Genomic DNA, 20,595 nt, shown 5'->3' on the forward strand with positions numbered 1-20,595 from the left:
GCCTGCATCCCCACTACAAAAGCTTGTAAAACCATATGCACTTTCAAACATGCTGAATAAACCAAACAGTAGCCTAGTCAGGGCAGGAATATCAGCTGACTTGGGGGTAGCAGTATTCCACACCACATCCCTCATCACCTTCTTGCTCTCTAGAGTTCTCCCTTTCCATACTGTACCAGCCCTTACGAGTACAAATGTTCGGTAACTTATACAAAAAGCAGCCTTTCTGATCAGGGTTCACGGATGCCCTCAAGGCTATGTCATTCCAAGGAAAAACAGATTACAAAGAAAAAGCATCCTCCTAATATGATTTATGTACTTAATATTCTTAGAATTCTTCCTCTCCCTGCAATGCTGATAATAAACAGCAGTCTCCTGAGTGTTGCAGACTCATTGCAGAAACATGTCCTGCTGTATGGAACTATTGAACCATTATGGTTCAATGGACTAGTTGTCTTCTCATTTAGGACCTCAAGTTTGTATCAATTCTTACCATCTCAGTTACCGTGTTGGAGAAGAAAACTCACAAGGAATTCTTCTTTTGACTCTTATACTGACACATCCAATAGTTCTTGTCTTTTAGGTAAAGAGCCAGCTCAGCTTTTAGGTAAAGAACCCCATCCTGAAGTCTTCCTACCCTCTTACACAATATTTTTTTCTGATAATGTCATTAGAGGGTGAATGGAGTCAACACTTGCATCAGCTTGGCTAAGGCTAACTAGGTCACTGAGAATATTTTAATTACCTTAAGTAAGCTTTAGAAATGGCATATCAATCTCTGTCTTTGTGGAAATGCATGGCTCTTACACAACCATAACACCAACCCCAAGCACCTAAGGAAAAAAAAAAATCTGCATTTCAACACATCTAAGTATTAGGGATTTGGCCCATCACAATTTAAAGGAATGTGACCATTGGTTGTATTGATTTAACTTCTTATCAGATGTTATTTCTCTTGCCAAATGCAGATAGCAATAAACAGTCATTATTTGTACTAACAAAACTAAAGAGGACTTCCAGACACCACCCTTATTTTATTTAAAGCCTTCATTTTCCTGAAAATAACCCAAATTAAAAAAAAAAACCCAGACCCAATACAGCAAGAAAAAATGCAATTAGAAGTAATTTTTTTGATTGTGTAATTTCGATTTTCAAAACCTAATCATTAGGTAAAGCACATCTTGCAATTGCAGTAACACTCATGTATTTCAGGATGAGTAGTAATTTTTCTGTAAGTGCACTATCATATCCTTATTTTCAAACAAAAGTATCCCCTTTTGTATGCCCAGTGATCATTCACAGCTCGCTGTCCAGCTCCCTATTTGCAAAGTGCAGTCCTATTTCTGTCCCTACTCCTCCAGACTTATCTTCACTCTACCACTGGTTCCATGGCTGCATCTTGTATGCTCTGTGTGCTGCATGGAACTGCCCTATCTTATCATTACAAGACCTGCAATTACATTCCTTCCTCAGAATTACTTATGAGGCTTCAGAGATTTATTTGCTTATTCATACAGTAATCTACTTGAAAATTACTCAGCTCCAATGTCTGGCTGCAGTCAGCACAGCAATCAAATATGATGTCTCAGCAAAATCTTCTTTTATTGACCTTATACTGCTAGATGAGTATTTCTAATTATAAAAATTGTAATTCTCACTTAAAATGAAAGATGTTGAATAGGCAGCGGAGCATGTTGTGAGCTGCTTGTATTGCAATTAGCAAGCATCGCTGATTGGAACAAGCTTTTGGAACAATCTCATTCAAGGGCTGTATGACAAAGTGTTCAGCTGTGGAAGGTGCAGTCCTCACTAAGGTAATAAATCTCTGCTGCTGTGATTTCTGGATCAGCACTCACCTGCCTCACTGCACGGGCTATGCACCCACCTAGCCAACAGCCTGAAGCAGCCCAAGGGCATCACAGATTCTGCCAACATAAAATATTAAAAGAAAAATCTCCTTCCTCGTTAATTTTGCAAAACCAAAATCAAGGGACATTTTACCCTTGGATACCTATTCAACTGTTTTCCAAAAATCTTTTATGAGTAATTTTCTGTAACCGCTTGATCTGGGTGTCAGAGTAACGGTGATCCTATCAACTCCGGACTGAAGGAAGCTGCTTTGAAAAATAAACAAACCCACAGTCTTATTCTGATACTACAGCTTTGGTCAGCGTAGGTGGTCAGCAATTGTCTCTGGGTGTTTGTAGGATTATGGGCAATCAAAAGGGAGAGGAAGGATGGCCTTTGGAAGGCAGCCCAGAATAAAGGAGACCAGAGTCCTGTGGAGTTCTGTAGGTCTATACATTTAAAAGCTAATTACACTGATGTCAGCACAAAAGTATGTTAAATTAGTTGAACAATATACCTCCTGAGTGCTTAACAAAAGCCCTCTAAGAAGACAAGGCTTATTCTAGAAGGGGTTGAATGAGAAGCTTCTTCTGAAAGTTCTAAAAAAAGAAACAACTGAAAAAGGAAAGATGAGTTTCATTATTCAAAAGTTTTTTAACAGGAGGAAGGGGAGCAGCATAGCTTAGCTGCCTTTTGCATTCACCATAACTTTAAGAAATTTGTTAGAATACCTCTCTAGTTAAAATGTTATTATTATAATATAAATTTTATTATTATAATTATTCTGCAATGTAATCTGAAAGGAAACAAGCTCAAAATTTGAAATTTTGATTTAGAAGGGGGGCTAATTAATGAGTGTAGTAATTATTTCATGTACTCCTTAGGAGGGTTTTTTAGATGCACTTTGAATACATACAGACACTCAATGGATTGTAACCATTCCAGAGGAGTCTTTGACTGTCATCCTTTTACTTACAGTCAGGAGGAGCCTTCCTAAGAAGTGGAGAAAAAGTCTTCATGTCAGTTATACAAAACAGAACTCCCAAATAATGGTTTTGCCTTAAAATACCTATGGCATAACATGGTTCTGAGCAAAGCCGATGAAGTAAAGCCCTAAAAGAAGTTTCAACCTGAAAAATACCTTTCTTTCCATAAAATTACTTTTGAAAATACCAGAAGTGTTTAAATAAAAAAACTTCATAGCTTTGAACATCCTAAATAGTAGTAGTCTAGTGCCAAAATTAGTCAATCTAAAATTGAACAGAAGGACTATGAAGCTTACTGCCTATTTGAAAGAGGTGCAAAATATAAACCATCTTTCCTTGTGAAAATTCTGTGTTTGGATGGTCAGCTTTATAATTTTGCACACTGCTAACAAAAATGGATTGTAGTGGCTTTACAATAAAGTTCTTTTCCTCCTCTATTTACCTAACATATGTTTATCCTCCAGCAAACAAGTAATTTCAAATCCAACCTCCTACATTCTCTTGTATTGTAAAATATTTAGGCAAAAAATCAGACTAGTCCAAGAGCAGCCACTCTGGTTGTGCTAACAAAACTACAAAGAATTTTTTACTTGCCGTTGATGAGTGAGTCAACCCATAACATTTCTGCAGTTCTGTTTCGTACCACATAACTGAGCCAAAATGCAAACAGTTTAAGAAGCCAGGTTTGAGTAATTCTTCTCAAATTTTGCTTGGAGTTCAATTTGCTTGCCCAGAGAGGAAAGGATGAGAAGGGGAAAGAGCAGTGATGGCTGAGTATTATCACAAAGCTATGTCTGCAGTCTTATGACTGAAGACCAAATGTCTGCTCAGTTCCTCTTACTAAAAACAGGAATAAATTAACCCTCCACATAAAAACAGTGGCAGGAAAAACAAAACTGCTGTATAATTTAATGCAGATAAATTTCATTTGCTGAAAAGAAGTAACTTGCTTTATGCTTTGGGAATTGAACTTACACTGGCTATTCAAACACAGCTGCTGCAGATTCCCCTTTTGTGAATAGGAATTCCCTCAGTCCAGAGACAGTGTGCTTCAAGTATCTCCACAAAATTCTGCAGCTACCACTGAAGAAAGTCAGTAAACATCTGCAATTAATACTGCTGAGATTACATTTAAAAACCAGATGATACCTTGTGAATGCTTCAGAAAGAATTCCCCCCCCCCTTTTTTTTTCCTCCTTTTTTTAAAGGATTAAAAATAGACAAGCAACCACAAAACTCTTCTCTTTCCTATAATTTTAAACAGAGCAAACTACCAGTCTGGTGCTTTGCCAGTTTAACTCACGTCAGAAGCTTTGTCTGATGTCCTGCCAGCATGCTGCTGCCTAGATTTTCAGTTTCCCCAAAGATTACATATATTCCCTGTACCCTGTGTGACCTAGGGTCAGCTGCTGCAAAGTGGAGTTCATGTGGTGCCCAGCAGGCCGGTGTGCACACACAGATTTCACCCCAGTTACTCTCTAAGCCATATTAACAATTTTTATGGTAAGTTCAGCACAAGGATAATAAACAATATGTTTGAAAGCAAAAAGGCAATTATCTGGTGGATATGAAGGTAAAACAGCAGGCAGGGCGTGGGGAACAGAGTCTGGGTTGAAAGGCTTTCCCATCTTACCCTGCCAGGTGCTGCTGATGGTGTGACAGCAACTGTCTCCTGCCTGCTGCGGGAGAAAGCACCACTGTCCTTGTCTGGCTTGCAGACCTTGAACGGGTGACTGCTTGTTACAGGAGGTGCCACACTGAGCAATTTCACTGATTACAAGTGAAAGGTGAATACACCTTTTCTGGTGTATTTAAGAGTGCAATGGTTAAAGTGACTGCTAGCAGTACCAGGTGAGCAAAGTGCACCTCTGCTAAGCTGGGATGTGGGACCAGGAAAGAGGTGGATCTGACCTTAGGGTTCCAGGGACAGAGGCCACTCTGCTGAGAGCCTGGCTGGGAGAGCTGCACTGACCTGCGAGCTGCCTTTTAGTTGGTGATGAGTGGCTCCACCTGCCAGCAGAGCAGGAAACATGGGCACCTCACTTAAATTCTTGCAGGGACCTCCCCCGCCAGACTCTGTCTGATGGAGATGCTGCAGGTTAAGTTAGGACGAGCTGTCATCACTCTAGCTGAAGAGTCTACTTCAGGTTGACTGGCTTTTTTTCTTCCTAAATTAAAAGCTCCTTTGCACCATCTGGAAAGGCTCTGAGGAGATGCAGAGCTTCCAGATAGGATTCTCAAGTCCTCCTCTATCTGGACTCTTGTTCCTGCCACACAGCATGTCATAAGTGAAAGCATCATGGTCAGCTGTTGCAGTCAGCTGCAGGACATTCAAGTTGGCTTTCACTTGGGACACATTTAAACAGGAGATGGCTTCCAACACCAAAGAGAGAAAATTTCAAGTAGTTGCCAGGAGATGTGGGTGTTCGACAAAGCTCAGGCTTCCTTTCCTATACTCCCTCCTTGCTAATCTCTTCAGGGCACCAACATCACTTATACCATCACAGAGAGCCAGCCAAGGGCTCAAGGCACCACAGGCAGCTGTATCCAGGCAACTAACACCTCAACTTTCAAACAGCTTTTTTCTGGAGTACCCCAGGTGATGCTGGCAGCAGAGGAAGAAGCAGCAGCTTCTCCTTAGTCTCTCTTGGGTTCAGTGCTACAAAGATTCTGGATTTTTTTAAATTTATCTGTTTTCCGACAGCTGCCCCACTGGTGACCCCGTCACATCTTTACAGAATACCAGATCATCATGGCTAATTTAAATTATTTTTTCATGCATAAATACAGAACAAATGGGTGCAGTAGATATATTTAAATAAAAATCGACAAGATGCATTTATTGTTTTAGTTTTGTACAAAAGCATAACTTAAAAGGCAAACTAGTATAAACTTACTTTGTGCCAAGTATTTAAACTTTTCATTCCAAAGAGTATCTGGTTCAAAACTTGTAGATACAGTTTCCACCTGGGAAATCTCTTTTTTAGACCACAGATAACACAGTATTGTAAAATGAAAATTCTGTAGTCCTTCAATCATTCTGCTTCGAGTGCCAGAGTTTTAGCTACTCAGTGAATGGATCATATGAAACATGAGCCATGCTGGAGTGACCTGATGAAAAGTCAGTTTGCCTACTGCTCATTCATGTTCTGAAAGAAGATGTGCATTAGGATCTGTGACATGCAATCTTAGTGAAGACTGATAAATATATGTGTAGAAATAGGGTGACATGTTTGGATTTTTCTTTGCTACTTCACATCAGCCAGAAGTAGCGTAAGAAAAGCTATGTTACTTAAGAGAGTCCCAGATGTCATGCAGAAGCTCAATTATTCTTGAAATAAAAGAATGCTTTCACTCTGATTTTGCTTTTCCTTTGCACGCGCAACATATTTTCATTAATTCTGAAGGGTTTTCTCGTCTCTGCTGCCACCACCACAGCTGCACCTGCCTTCTGACTTGGAGGGTGGACTGGCAGTCCCTGCTGACGACATCTCCATAGATGTTCCCATCTGTTGGAAAGAACCTCCCACAAGAACAAAGCAGGATACCTCCCTGAGATGCCCTTTCAAGAGTCTCCGAAGTGAGAACGTTACTTCAAAAGCCACTTTTCCCACAGGACGGGGCTTGCTGTGCTTCGGTGCTACCAAAAGGGCCAGCACAAAGCCAGGTTCGTGTTCTTGTCATCCAGAATCCAAGTGCAGCTTCTGGAATTTTAAAATGTGGTGGGGATGCGCTGCGTGACAGCAGCTGTACAAGACAGGGCGCACAGCTGCACGAGTGTTCCACAAGACCATCTGGAGGAAAGTACCGAAAATAGATGCGAGCAAGCCTCGTGTATTTCAGCAAAATTAAGCATAAAGAAATCGGTGTCCATGCAGTGTTTGATATGCCATAAAAACTGTTTCAAATAACATTTGATAAGAAAACTATTTATCAGTGAAAATGCAAGCTCGGACACTACGAACAGTTTACATCTTGTAGGTGTTCACTGATAACAGGACAGTGGCATTATGACCAGTGGCTCACCTTAAAGTAGGTTACTCATGGTTTTCCAAATGAGCTAGTGTTTTATGGTGCTGTACAAATAAAAATTTGTGGGGAGAATATGAAATATCTGTATTAAACTCCACTGCATTAAGTTATCCAATGCATGAAAAATGACCCGGATGCATTTAAAATAAATGCATATTACAAGATCACATACAGTATTATAAAATTATTACTTAAGTGCACAGTCCTGATATCTATAGACATGGCACTGTGAAGAAAGCCTGGTTCCTAAGCGTTTTTATAGATACTTGATAGTGATGCAGTTTGCTATCAGTCAGATCGTAATGTCCCTTCAACTTTGGTACATTCAGTGCAAAATATTTTCGGGAGTTTTTTTACTCTTATAAAAATAAAAGGCATTTTTTCCCCTTGAGAGTGCTTAAAGAATAAACACTAGCTGAATGTCTGTTCAAGCATGGAAAGTGACAGAACAGAAATAGCATTTTAGTTTGCTTGGTTCCTGTTTACACTCTAAGAAACATAATATAATGAACCTATAAAAATAAACAGAAGTCATTGTGTTAGGGTTTTTTTCCTGATATGATGTGATAAATTGCTAGTTTCTTCTTAAAATAGTTTCCATGCAGTATAAAGCACAAAATCAGTCTTATTAAGTTATTAAGTTCATTGTAACAGCTCATATTTTGTCATACACACCACTGGCAAACGCATTTCCACAAACCTCCTTAATGCAAGCCGTTGTTACATCCTTTGTTGCTGACTTGCCTTCCAATTCACTTCTGCCCCAGGAACTTGAGCTCTGTGGTGCACCCCATGCAGGCACTCGTAGTCTAAGATAAAGCAAGTGCTGGATACGCTTTTACAAAATATGGCATAAAGTAATGTACCTTTATGAATTTAAAAAAAAAAATTAAAAAAAATTCAGTTTTATGCTTTCTTTTTATAATTTACTGGGTAGATAAGGGGCTGAATGATTTCACATTTTGACTTGAATTTTCTATTCAATGACTTTGATGAAATCCAGTGTTCGGGAACCTGTCGGTTTTGCAGTAGCCAGATTGATCACAACATGGCATCACGTTTCTTGTTTGCTCAGAACATAAATTAAAGAAGTGTGGAAAAACCATGGATTGCAAGACTTGGTTTTCCCTGCACATCAGGCACACTTTAGTTTCACTGTAGAGAATTCTGCCACTACCACAACGCTTTTTAATTGCTCTTTCGTGGAACCTCATTATTTGAATTGCACCATGAAACAATTTTCCTCTAGGAAATCCGATACAAAAGTTCATTCATTCCTTGAGAAGACAGATCCACAAAAGTCCAATGAGCTGGGCACTGTGGTTTGTGTATCACTCAAGTCCAAAAGTACTTGTCTCTTCAACTGCTGTCAACAGTTTTTCATATAACATAGAGAATGATGGGTAAGGGGGAAGGTCCAGACGATTGAAACAAGTGTGAGCCCTGAGGGGAAAAAAAGAGAGGAGGTGAAGAAGTACATTATTTAAAAAGTTCAAAAGAGAACACACAGACTGGTATGTGCTTGCACAGAGATGGGCAGATAGTTATTTCTTTCAGAAGACTGTGTTCTGTCAAATGATGTTTTCCAAATGAACAGGTAGTAAGGGTTAATCTACTTTCTTCTCATTAAAATAAGCCAGTAAGAAGCATTTATGAAGGTCTTTAGAAACACACTGACAGCTCAAAAGGCATGGGATAAATTTTATCCATTAAATGTGCATGAGAAAAAAAATGATACAGCATTCAATTCCAACAGTCTGGTCTGAAATCTTGGCTTTAAATGTGCCTTCTGAGAAGCAGCATTTCTTTTCTGTAGTGGCGATACTTGAATACTGCAGTTATAATAATAAACAAGATATTTCCATACATCTCCAGATATATAGGCAACAACCCCAAAGTAGTAAAGTACAGACAAATTAGATGCTTTTACTTCTACAATTTCCTTGGCATCGTGTTCTTGGGAAATTACTGCTTGTGCTGATTTTCCTTATGTACATACCTGGCCTTGCAATCCAATGACTTTTGTAATTACACAAAACTGTGCATGAACCTCTACCAACAACCCTGCTTTCTAAAGAGGGTGACCATGTGCTTTATTTCTCAGTTTTTGAAATCCATCTGCCTCTCAGTTTGTTGACACACTTGGAACTGTCTCTCAAAACCTCTTCCAGAGAATGGAAAGGGAGATAACAAAGTTTCTCTTCATAATAGAATAATGGATATCATTGCCTGACCTCAGGGCAGGCTAAGGATTGTACTTTCTAAAACACTGGAGTAGATGACCCTGCTCTAATGAAATAGATAGCATAACTAGGAATGTGATGGGTTCTTGAGGATCAAATGATGCAGAGAAGTTGGAGGAGGCATCTTTTCTGCTCTAAAGTTTTGTACCAAAGTCGCACTTGAGACTAATTTTAGGCATTTTTGTATTTTGGCAGGTCTATATTTACAAATAATTCATTCTTTTGCAATAAAACACATCCTGGAGTTATTTAAATACAACACAGCTGAAATCCAAAGTCTTCCTGCAGTGACCTGCCCTTCATCAGTATGATCTGTATTGAGTGTAAATATGTAGCATGTTAATGAAAGGACTGAACAAGCTCCCTCCTCACAGCAAATGTGACTCTTCATTTAACCTAACCAATCCAGAAATCCAAATGCCTACCACAGACCTGTGCAGACTTTCTCTGAGCCAGGAAGTGCTGCCTTCCATGTGAGCAAATTCACTTACTGCCATTTTAAGTGGCTCTCAGCTCCCAACTAAGAAAACGGAACATGAAGTGAAGTGGGTTAATCTCGCTTGTTAAAAACCCTAAGAGTCCATTACAAACCCTCACTGAAGCTGAAACACTCACTGAGTTAAAGCCTGGTAGTGTCATAAAAATATTGGGCTGAAGAAGTGTATATACAGTACACAAGGCCACTCTGTGATTATAAACACAGTCCAAACACCAAATATACAATCACTTAAAAAAACATTGAATTAAGAACCCTCCCCAAATACAGTACTCTTAGAAGTACACTGTTGGCATTTCCCCACCCGGTATTCCAGGAGCCTGGTAAAATTTCTCCACCCAGCCATCTCTCTAAGGCTCCTGGGGGAAACCTTTCATTTTACTCCTTGCCTTTCCAAAAACCTTGCAAAATAGTATCTGTCATACAGTTTAAATTACTGCATTTACATTTGAGTCCTTAAAAAAAAAAAAAAATTGAAAATATTATCTTTTGAAGAAAGAAACTGATTTAAGCCCAGCAGCAAATGGAACTCAGTGATCTCTTGAATTCAGTGTTGAAAGAGTCTTAGGCAATTAACAGATTAACCACATGCTGCTGCTGCATGGGCCTGACAGCCACTCATTAACTATGGATCATGCTGTGTGGGCTGTAAAACCACAAATTATAAGACACAGTATATAATTAGCAAGAGTTTGTTACTAAGTGGTTTAATAGTAAGCCAGCATGTTGTTTACATTTATTAAGAGAACCAAGTTTTATCTTAATTTTGAGGGCAATTTTGAAAATGCAGTCGCTTACTTTGGAAAACCAAGTAATTAAAAAAGACATAACCAAGACCTTTGTCTTCTGAGGCAATGCATGCTTTTCTAACCCCAGCAAACAACTTTGGAAGTTTGAGAAGAAAGGTTTTTCCTCCTTCTGGACAGTATTTTCCCATTCCAGCATTTCAAACCACACGGGTACTAACTGTTAATCTTCCTGGGCTCACATTTTATAACAGCATCTCAAACCATCTTTGGTTTCTAAAGCCTAGATTCCCAATTAATCTCCCTTTCATTTTGATTACCATAGTAAAATAGAGTGACTTAAGGTTGAAATCGAGTAGTCAGACATAAAAACTATTTTCATGTGAATCATCACATGCATATGTATATATAATGTACAACAATGAACTTGGAACTAATTTCTCAGGAGGGGTGTGAATTGAAAGAGTAACAGTCCCTCCCCTGATTTAGTCTAATCTACAACACTGTAAAAGAAGGAAGTAGAAGTAGCAATAGTTATGCTAGACCTGTAATAATCAATCTCGTCAGGGCATTTTACACCCTCCCTTGTTAGTGTAAAAGACAGTGATACAAGCTAGGCAACCTGACGTGCCCGACAGAAATCTCACCATTTTGATTCAGCAGAACTGATTACATAGCAGCCAGAACAGGGGGAATTAGGTAAACATCTAATGAAAACTTTTGTGCTTATATTCACAGCTGCTTTGACCACAATCACATATCTAAGTAACTATACAAGTTGCCCTTTAGGTCTCAAAATCAGGGAGAAGAGACGGAGATGGGTACACTTACGTGTTTTCACCATTGCAGTAGTGTTCTTAGAAACAGAGGGAGAAACAAAGTCCTCTGACTTGTTAAGCTTTTGCCATCCTCACACCAAGCATTATCAAATTCCACAAGCACTCCTGCCAAAAGGGCAATTTGCAGAGTACAACACTGCTACGAGCCAGTGATGGTGCCTTAACATAAATGCTTTAGCTATCTGAGAATCAGTAAGAGTCACAGAGTCCTGGGGCAGCATTCTCAGCAGACACAGCAATGTGTTTACACACGCAGGGCTTGTTTGGAAACCTCTTGCAAGTTTGCTACTCTGGGTCGTTGCTAACGATTCCTCACCTTCGAGCCAGTACTACCCACTGTTCGCACAGTGAGGCTTTGAAGCTGGTGAGACACAGGCTGAAGCTGCACTGCACACAGGAACTAGATAGGTAAAAATCCAAACAGTGCTTTCGGCTCAGGGCTTAACCCATTTCAGTATAAACATGTAAGGTGTTTTATTTTTTTATGAGATCCAGGTTCCCCATATGTGAATACCAGGAATTGCTTGCTCATGACAACTGTAGATGTTTGTCATGCACAGTTGTTTTTACTTTAGCAAAAGAAGTGTGTTGCTGGTTTATTTTAACATTAACATTTGTATGTTAAAACTATCCACAGCAACAAAAATCAAATGTTTCCTAACCAAGGGAATCACAAGTGAAATTTCAAGGACATGATACAATCTCTCAAATGTGAGGAGGTGGCATTTCCCCTACACTTGATGAACACCCTATGGTAGCAAAGATTCTCTGTGTTGCACTACAGGAACCATTTTATTCTGCAGTTTATTACAAGCAGGGCTCTGCATAACCTTTTCAGAGGAAATTCTGAGCATCCTGTTCTGGCAGGTCCTGACCTTTTCCATTCTGCTGGCTCTGCTTGTTAGCACCAGGAATTCCATTATTTGAGAATATATGGAAAAACTCACGCAATCTCTTTTCTTACTTGAACTCACAAAAACAACCTTGAATTCTGAAGTCAGAAATTATTAAAAAAAAAAAATCACAGCTTTTTCCTTTTTAAACAGAATCAAATCTAGTTCATAGGTCAATCATCATCAAACTATAAACTAGATTTTCTGGGCTACAAGGTGCTACTAGGCCCCCCAGAAGATATTAGAGTATTCAAATTGTAATAGCAATTTCCAGAATTTGGTTTCTTTAATCCTCAGTCACCTGGCTTTCATTTGTACTGTGTGAACTGGAAAGATGGCTTTGTTTAAAGGCCACCTGCTGTGCCTGTGGATTTCACAGCATCACTTCTGCATCCGTGACTTTCTCCATGTGGTTCAGATGGCAGCCCTGAGGCAGCAGCCAACCCCAGAGACATCTCTGCCTCTGACCTTACACTGGAGGAAAAAAGCTATGGGTTGTTGGTCTGAGAAACTCTCTGTGTGTCTGAACTGTGAGAAGCTCTTCCCTGTGTCTAAGATGAGACTTTGAGTCCAAGCTATTCCTGAGGAATCTTGTTTATGAGGAGCCAGTTAAGATTAGGGTTGAGTTTCCTCCACGGATCAGCCCAATCCAAAGCTCCTTCCACAAGCTGTACACAGCACATTAAAGCTGAGATCTGACTGAGTTAGGTTTCTGACACTGCACACACTAATCTGTGTATAACCACTCTTAATCCATTCTAGAGGCTACAGAATTATAGAACTGGATGAAAGGAAATCTTCCAGAAACATATCAGTCTGATCTCAATATAGAAAAGACAAGAATTTTTTGTCAATGAAGAATCTATGCTAGAAGATGTTTTTTGCATCATTCACAAGTTATTAATCTAGTCCTGGCATTGCTATCACGGACCTTTGATAACAACCCAACTCTTTACAAAATGGAAAATTTAGAAAAGCAATTTCAAAATCTTACTTATCCTACTCCTCCAAACCTGCTATTATCCAATTTAAAAGCTGCCTCTTGTCTTAAAAACTTGTACAACTCTTGTCTGCAAGGGCTTTCGTATCTTGGATTCTCATACTGTTCCTTTACCCTCTTCACCTATTTCAATAGATCCTACTTGTTCTCTTTGAAATCCTCACCTTCTCTTGATCCTCCTGCTGCCTCTCAAGTCAAATGAGTCCCTCCTCCCTCTTCTGCATTCACAGCTCACCTCTTCAGTATTTGTTAACAGTCAATATCAGGTCAAGCATAAAAATTATATCACTATACTATAAAGGCTCTGTCTGATGCAAAAATATGACAGTAGCTTTCACTCAGACACAGTCAGAAGTGCTATTTAATTTTAGTTTATATTAATTTTTTCTCTTTAGTGGTAAACTGCATGTTCATTAAGTGAACACTTGTACATTTAGTCAAATGTGACAAAAAATTCAGTAGTTATCATTCTAATATAATTTTCTGTTAGAAAAGCACTGCAATATGGATGTCAGCCACATTTACACTGCCTTGTCCATCTTAAGAGAACAAAACTGAGTTCAAACAAAAACGGATGGATCAGATACTGGATGAGACACAACGGGGAAGGAAATTTTCACACTAGGGGAAAGTGTATTCAGTTAAACCTTGTTAATGGCTCTCAAACAGCTCATCTATTATCCTGGTCACAGATACTCTGAGGTATCTCTCACATTGATACACCCACTGCTGTAAATACCTTGGAAGAGCAGTGATCTTCCCCCACTTCTCCACGCAGAACCGTCTTGGACCATTGCTCCCCCGCAGAGAGGCAAATCCCTCGTAAGGAATGCTGGACGTGCCTGTCACAAACTGCCAGCACAAACCAAACATCACGGATTTTGGCTACGCAGATGGCGTGGGTTACAAACTTATTTAAAGCAGCATATCTACTCAAGTCCAAACGCTTATGGAAAAGCATTCGCAAAAGAAGGAAATTTTTGGGGCACACAGTAAATGCTATGTTAAATAGAGGCTAAGGGAAAACAGACCATTTCCTGATAGGGCTTCAGAAGAGGCAGCTTATCAGATTAATTTCCTCCAAAGGTTTCTCTTTGAAAGAGCAATTACGATACATAAGTACTGTAGAATAACACACTATTAATATCAAGTTACTTAAACTTAAATCTCAGTGAGATTTTGCTACTGTCTTTATTCTGCATTAAAAGGAATTCCTAAAAAATAATAATGTCTGATGGCTTCGTGCTATGCCTTTTTGGTTATGTGGATTTTATAAACTGCAATTAAATACTGTAAGAAAATATCTAAATTCTGAAGGTTAGATAGAATGCCCACTGACATTTGCTGAAATCCTGTCTGTGAGCAGATTTAGTTATAACCTGCCATGAACAGATGAAACTTAGTTTTCAACAGATCAGAGGCTACTTAATTTTTAATGGTCTGGGTATTATAAAGACTTTTGACTAACAGATGTGATAGGAACATATAAACAGACATTTCTGGCTCTCCATCAAACGAGATGTCCCACACTGCCTTTTACAGAGCTTTTTTAAATACTTAGACAAAAGAAGAAAATTCTTTGTAATTCAATGATCAGATACAAATTCTGAATAGTTATAAACAGTGAATTTCATCACAGATCATGAACATGGCATACTTTGCAGTGGGGTGTTGTCTGTTTCTTTACAGATATGATGAGCCTAACCTGAATTTAAAGAAAATTAACACAATAGTAAACCCACAAATAAAAATATTCCTCTATTAAGACATTTTTGTCCTCCAGCAGCAGAGTGACTGGATCCTGCAGGCTCAGTTAGTGAAAACAGCATTGGATTGATGTTAAGGTTTTCATCACTATTTTCTAATTTGAGGCACTTGAACTTCCACCTCAGTTTTGTTCTTCCTAAGCTGTACACAGTTTTCCTTTTCTGTCTTTACAAGTCTTGAGGTACTTTTAATCAAACAATAGTAAAAGATTATTGACATCAGACATCTTAAACTTATTTTTTAACTTAGAAATCTATAAAAATAGCTGTGAGCTTCAGTCACAATTATTGCATTTAGTCTCTGACTCAGGTTATTTCCACTAGCCAGCATCACCATAATTTCCTGGATGTCATAAACCTAGATGGGACTAGTTTAGCATCTAATTCCAATGCTGCACACTATTTCTACACAGATCAGCTCATTTCTTACCTGTAAAAGTCTTAGTCGTTGTTCATTGTTGAACCTTTCCACAGCAGCCCAGAACCACCGAATTACAATGTGATTGTCATGATAACCTGTTAAGACAACAAGAGCCTTTATACCCTTAGGTGCTACAGAAGTGGTTGAGAGAATAGTTAGTTTTTCCTGGTTCAGCCCTAGTCACAATAATGCCATATTTTTTAATCCAACTGCATCAAAAGGCAGGAGGTAAGAGAAAAATACCCCTAAAATGCTTAAAAATCCTCAAGGCAGAGAATTATTTTGCTATGACAAAAAGAAGTGAAACGTCTTTTGTAACCATTTCTTCCATTAATCAGTCACTAACAGCAAAGCCAGTTCTTGAAATATTCCAAAACAATATCATTTATCTATCTAAAGCTACAAATGATGCTGTAACCGTCTCTCAAAGTAGTTCCCAAATCTTCCATTGTTCTCAAATTATCCCAAGTGCCAGCCTGCAGTCACTGGGATTACTTCTCATTTCCTGTTGACTTTGAGCATGTAAAAAAAAGAGGAATATCCAAGTAAGAATGGTTATCATTTCCATTTCTCTCCCATGTCTGGGTGGTACTGTCCTGGTGTGCAGCTGAGCACAGTACTTCTTGTGCAGAAGACTGCTCTGTCATGCCATCCAGACCAGAACAGTAAGGGAAGAGCTGCACGGGGATGTAACAAATGGACAAAATTACCTTCTCCTAACACTCATTTAACCAGAGAAATTCAAAAGGTACTAAAAATATATCCCATGGGATGGTTCTTCACGCTTTTGGAAAGTGGGGAGTTCTAGGCCCCCACAACACCCTCAGTGACAAGTCAAAATTAAAGTTACCTCCTCTATACTCTGTATTATTTCTCCAATCACTCAAGTCAATTTCTGCTGTTCCAGCTATAACCAGTTCCAGTTCTCTGGCATCAAACACAGACACCAGCCTTGCATCAACCACCTGTGAAAGGAAATAAAATGCATAGAGACATTCCTTCATTTATTGATTTTTGCCTCCCCATAAAGTCTGCTACTAAGATATTTACCAGGGATCATTTCTGTCACAAAGTAATGGAATTCAGTTTTTGTCTTTTCAAGTGCAAATAAACGGACTGGTTTTTCTAACAGTGCAGTTCCACTTAGTTGCATTAGATCACAGTGACTGGGAGGAAATTTTATTGGCAAATAATATCAAATTATTTCAGGACAAACTAAGTTCATGACATTCACTTTGATTGTCTGAGTTAAAACAGGTATGAGAGAAGTATCTTGAAATACACTTTGCCAACTGTGTTATACTATGGCATGCACGCAAAAAACCTCAGAGACCCTAAGAAGAAATGAGTCACTTAAGCAAGTATTGTCTGCTAATCATACCAGGAGTGATCAATAGTATTTTCCAGTGTAAAGAAGACTCATAACCATAGTGTTTATACCAATAACAAAATATTTTTTTTAACTCCCCCTCCCTTCCAATATCTGCAAGGACACTTCTGGTTATATTTGGGACTCTGAGTCTTGGAAATGTACATGAGAAGAAAAATATTTTGGAAGGATAAAGAAAATAAATTTCATTTTGGAGCTTTTTACCTCATAGAAACCACGAACTAGACTCTCTGTTTGTTGTACAACTCCTCTCTCAATTCTCCATTTCACCATTCTTTCTATGTATTCCTTCTTGTTCTTTTCAGTGACCGGGATGTTGGCACCTCCTGGTTTTAGTTCCCGTTCTGTGATCTTAGGAAAAAAAATGACCAAGTGACAACATAGTATTATAAAGACAAAAGAAGGAATTGTAATAGTTTTAAATTTTAAGTTGATGTAATTCCTCAAAATCGTTAACCAAATCTGACTTTAGCAAACTGGCATATGTAAAATAGGAGAACATACCAAGAAATATTCTTAAAATTAATATTTTAAATCCCATTTGGTCTTAGGAACCTTCACTATTAATATTAAGAATAAGTTAAGAAAAAGAAACAATCTTTACAGTAACTAAAGTAGTGAAGCCTTCTAAATAATGAATGGCAACTTTGCTCCAATTAACTTCAGGTAAACTACCTCTAGCAAAGTAATCCTAAAGTCTGATATTTCAGATACTCTCCAGAAAATCTCCTTAACCAGAAAAACACGTTTGACCAGTTACAAATAATAATTCCTCCTTAGATTTCAACATCGGTTTCACCAAGTGGGATTTTATAAAAACAAGTTCAAAGCAGCATGGAGGGACAATCATTCTTCCATCCAAATAAATCTTTATCTAGCAGCAGAATACACCAAGGAAATTAATAATCTTGCACACCTGTCCAAAAACTTCTTCATTTACAGTAAATGTGAGATCTAGGATATCGTGTATATCATTGTCTTTCATCCACTGCAAACTCTGGTGAAACTCCTCGTCGAGATATTCCAGGTCACTCAGGTCACAGAGTCTAAGAGGAAGAAGACACACAAATACAGATGATGGCAGCAGCATGTGCTCAGTAACTAAACTCAAATAGGACAGTCCTGAAAAACAGACTGTGAATGGGAGCCAAGAGAAAAGTCAATAAAGACGACAATACTTCAAATCTCTGTTTATTTGCCTAGTAACAGCAGTTACTATATAACACAAAATAATATTGTAAATATGCAAAACTCCAGCATTTAATTTGAAGGCACACTGCTTCTTAAGCTTATGGTGAGTCTGTCCTAGGTTTCCTATGAAGAATATTTAGGAATTATAAAAATATATAGATTTAAGAGATAAATAATTCAAATAATAAAAGAAATTGTAAGATTTTTTTTAACAAGCAACTAGTATCCTTTTAGTTTATGTCACTAGACTGCCACGTCTCTCCTCTCTTCATCATGCAAAGAAGTCTGTTCAGATACCCTGCCTGCCACAGAAATATCTTTTACCTTTTGCCATATTTTCCCTTACCACATCCTTCTTTTACAAATCCAACCTGTAAGCCAACTGCCCGTTGCTGTCTGTAACAGTTACTACTCCAAGCTTTGAACATGCCATCTGTTAGTAATATTTACTACTGTGGTGGCAATTTCTGCCATCCTTCTTAACTCCTTAAATCCTGTTTTGTGAAACAGGACACTGGGGCTATTCATTAAGTAAGGAGCTTTTCAGCTGCAGGGTTATCTGCCTGCTTCTATTCTTGGGCCAGTATAAAGCCAGAAATAAGCCCTGCACTTGTAGTTGGATGCTCAAGTGTAGTTCAAGTGACATCCTGCAGTAACAGCCACTACATCAAAGCTGATGGATTGGGCACCACATCCTATCTGCAGAGGTAGTCAGGATGGCTCATCAGTTCTGAGGAAAGCAAAGGTGCAAGGCTTAGGTGGGGAAGCTGCGTGAATTAGGCTGTGTACAAAGGTGGCCGCCCCTCATTTTTAGTTTTACTGTTTAGAGAAACACCAAGTTAAACAAGTAATGTTGTTTGGCAGTCACACAATACCAGTGCAAAGTCCACCTGGGGTAAGTCCTCATTCTTACTAAAATGCTGCTGTTAGCATTTAGGTATTTTTAAAATATATGTGCAATAAGAATAGATGCATTAGTCCACTCTAGTAGAATATGTGGTGTTTTATAGAAAAAAAATATGCTTCCAGACTTCTCAAAACCACCTTTCAAATGGAGGACAAAAGTGAAGCCACATTAAGTTCATTAGGTCTTAAATTCCAGACATGCTGAGCAAGTGCAGCTCTTACTGTTTCAGCCAAAACAGGAGTAGTAGTTCTGAAAAACAAGTCTGAAGTATATCAAAGTACAGCTACTCAAAATGGAGACTGCCAACAATCAGTCCACCTCTGAGAATGGATTGTGCAGTCTAAGTTATGAAGTGATTCATATCCCATCCTGTGAGTCATTATACAAAAGAATAAGAACTCTATTAATACCTGGAATAAGCCCACAGCATTTCATTATATGTCTTCAAATCTAAGATTTTATAGAAGAGAGCTGATAACAGGGCTAAAACAAAACATGAGGTTGTCATAATGATCAAAAACAACATTCTGAGATAGTGGAAACAAGTAAATTTTTCAAAAAAGTTCTGGGTTGAAATAAAATTATTAAATTAGAAATAATGGCCCTCCTTCTTTGTCAATAAAACATCATAAATGATCCATACACCAAACGGCACCGCTCATACAGAAGAACCCAAACAAAAGAGAAGACAGTATAATTCTACTCACATTCGGAGGAGAGCTTTATAAAAGGGTCTGGTAAAAAAGGCATCCAGCAAATATTGATGTATCAGAGCAAGACCAAGAATTCGACCACTAAACCTGAACCTGGAAGAGAAAGAGTTACAGTCGTTATATTGAAACTTTGTGGTTGGTACACTGCTCTGTCATCAAAACTTACATGGATTTCCAAACAACATTATTAAATCAGACAGCTATGTCTAAATTGTGGCATTTTTGTTTATTTCTTCTGTTTCTTTGACATTCTCAGTAAGGCACATTAAAAAAAAGAAACCACAACAACAAAAACCAAAACAACAACAAATAAACAAAAAACCCCAAGCCTGCAGGGTGTGGAAAATCCCTCAGATAGCTAAGTTGCAACTGCTCATAACTGTCAAATCCATATTAACCTAATCAAACCTCTGCCAGACTAGCCACTTTATAAATGCATTATCTTCCAAAATGATAGCCACTGTCTACTTTCCTTACACACTCCATATAGGATTAACTTGGTTTTGTGTTACTGGGAGGCCAAAAGTTTTTCTACCCTTCCCCAGCCTGAGAGTTCTCTCTGCCTGACAGTGGCTCCTTGCTCCCTCTTCTGACTGGTGGTTAAGGAATTCTATATATATTTCCACAGTGTCTGAAAGCTTTTTGGTGTATCACAGTGCTCTCCAGCCTTATATCTAAATCTCCTTCTCTCACCTCTCGCTTTCTTCCCTATCATCTTCATTTTGTTGGGTGTGTAAGGAGGAAGCTTGCCAGAGTTGAGACCAGATGGCAGCAACCCTGAAATAGTAGGGTCTTTGCAAATGTTCCCATGAGAATCAAGATCCGCTGTGAAAACTCCTCCACAACTTTGGAACTAGATTAAAGTTTTGTGTTTGTTTTCAAAGAAAATGTTTCTTGAACTTTCTGCTTATGCACCCTTTACAACAGTTTTCTTGGAAAAGTTAGGGCTTTATTATACCTGCTTGTACAATGTTTGCAAGATGAGGATGTGACATGCAGAGCCTTCTCCTTCCATGCATAACTGCATTTTCCGAATTCCCCCTGAGGCTGTACAAGACCAGTGTTGTCACTGGCACCAGCACTCCCAGAAGGAGATAGGGGTCATGCCTCCTCTACCCCTGAGG

At 38.6% G+C, this 20,595-nt stretch overlaps 1 protein-coding gene across 1 annotated transcript in view; it reads right to left on the reverse strand.

The window, feature by feature from the left end:
* Positions 1-1,050: 1,050 nt before the first annotated feature.
* The window catches only part of HECW2 (HECT, C2 and WW domain containing E3 ubiquitin protein ligase 2), a 160,025-nt gene continuing 140,480 nt past the window's right edge, over positions 1,051-20,595 (reverse strand). Inside the window, exons 23-29 of the mRNA XM_050339770.1 lie at positions 19,466-19,564; positions 17,577-17,706; positions 16,865-17,011; positions 16,121-16,235; positions 15,280-15,365; positions 13,823-13,935; positions 1,051-8,309 (exon numbers count right to left, since the gene is read on the reverse strand). Of these exons, the coding sequence (XP_050195727.1) occupies positions 8,198-8,309; positions 13,823-13,935; positions 15,280-15,365; positions 16,121-16,235; positions 16,865-17,011; positions 17,577-17,706; positions 19,466-19,564 (802 nt within the window). The 3' untranslated portion in view covers positions 1,051-8,197. The remainder of the gene's footprint in view (positions 8,310-13,822; positions 13,936-15,279; positions 15,366-16,120; positions 16,236-16,864; positions 17,012-17,576; positions 17,707-19,465; positions 19,565-20,595) is intronic.

Source organism: Myiozetetes cayanensis, unplaced genomic scaffold, assembly GCF_022539395.1.
Source record: "Myiozetetes cayanensis isolate MyiCay16 unplaced genomic scaffold, myiCay2020 scf9, whole genome shotgun sequence".
Classification (NCBI taxonomy): domain Eukaryota; kingdom Metazoa; phylum Chordata; class Aves; order Passeriformes; family Tyrannidae; genus Myiozetetes; species Myiozetetes cayanensis.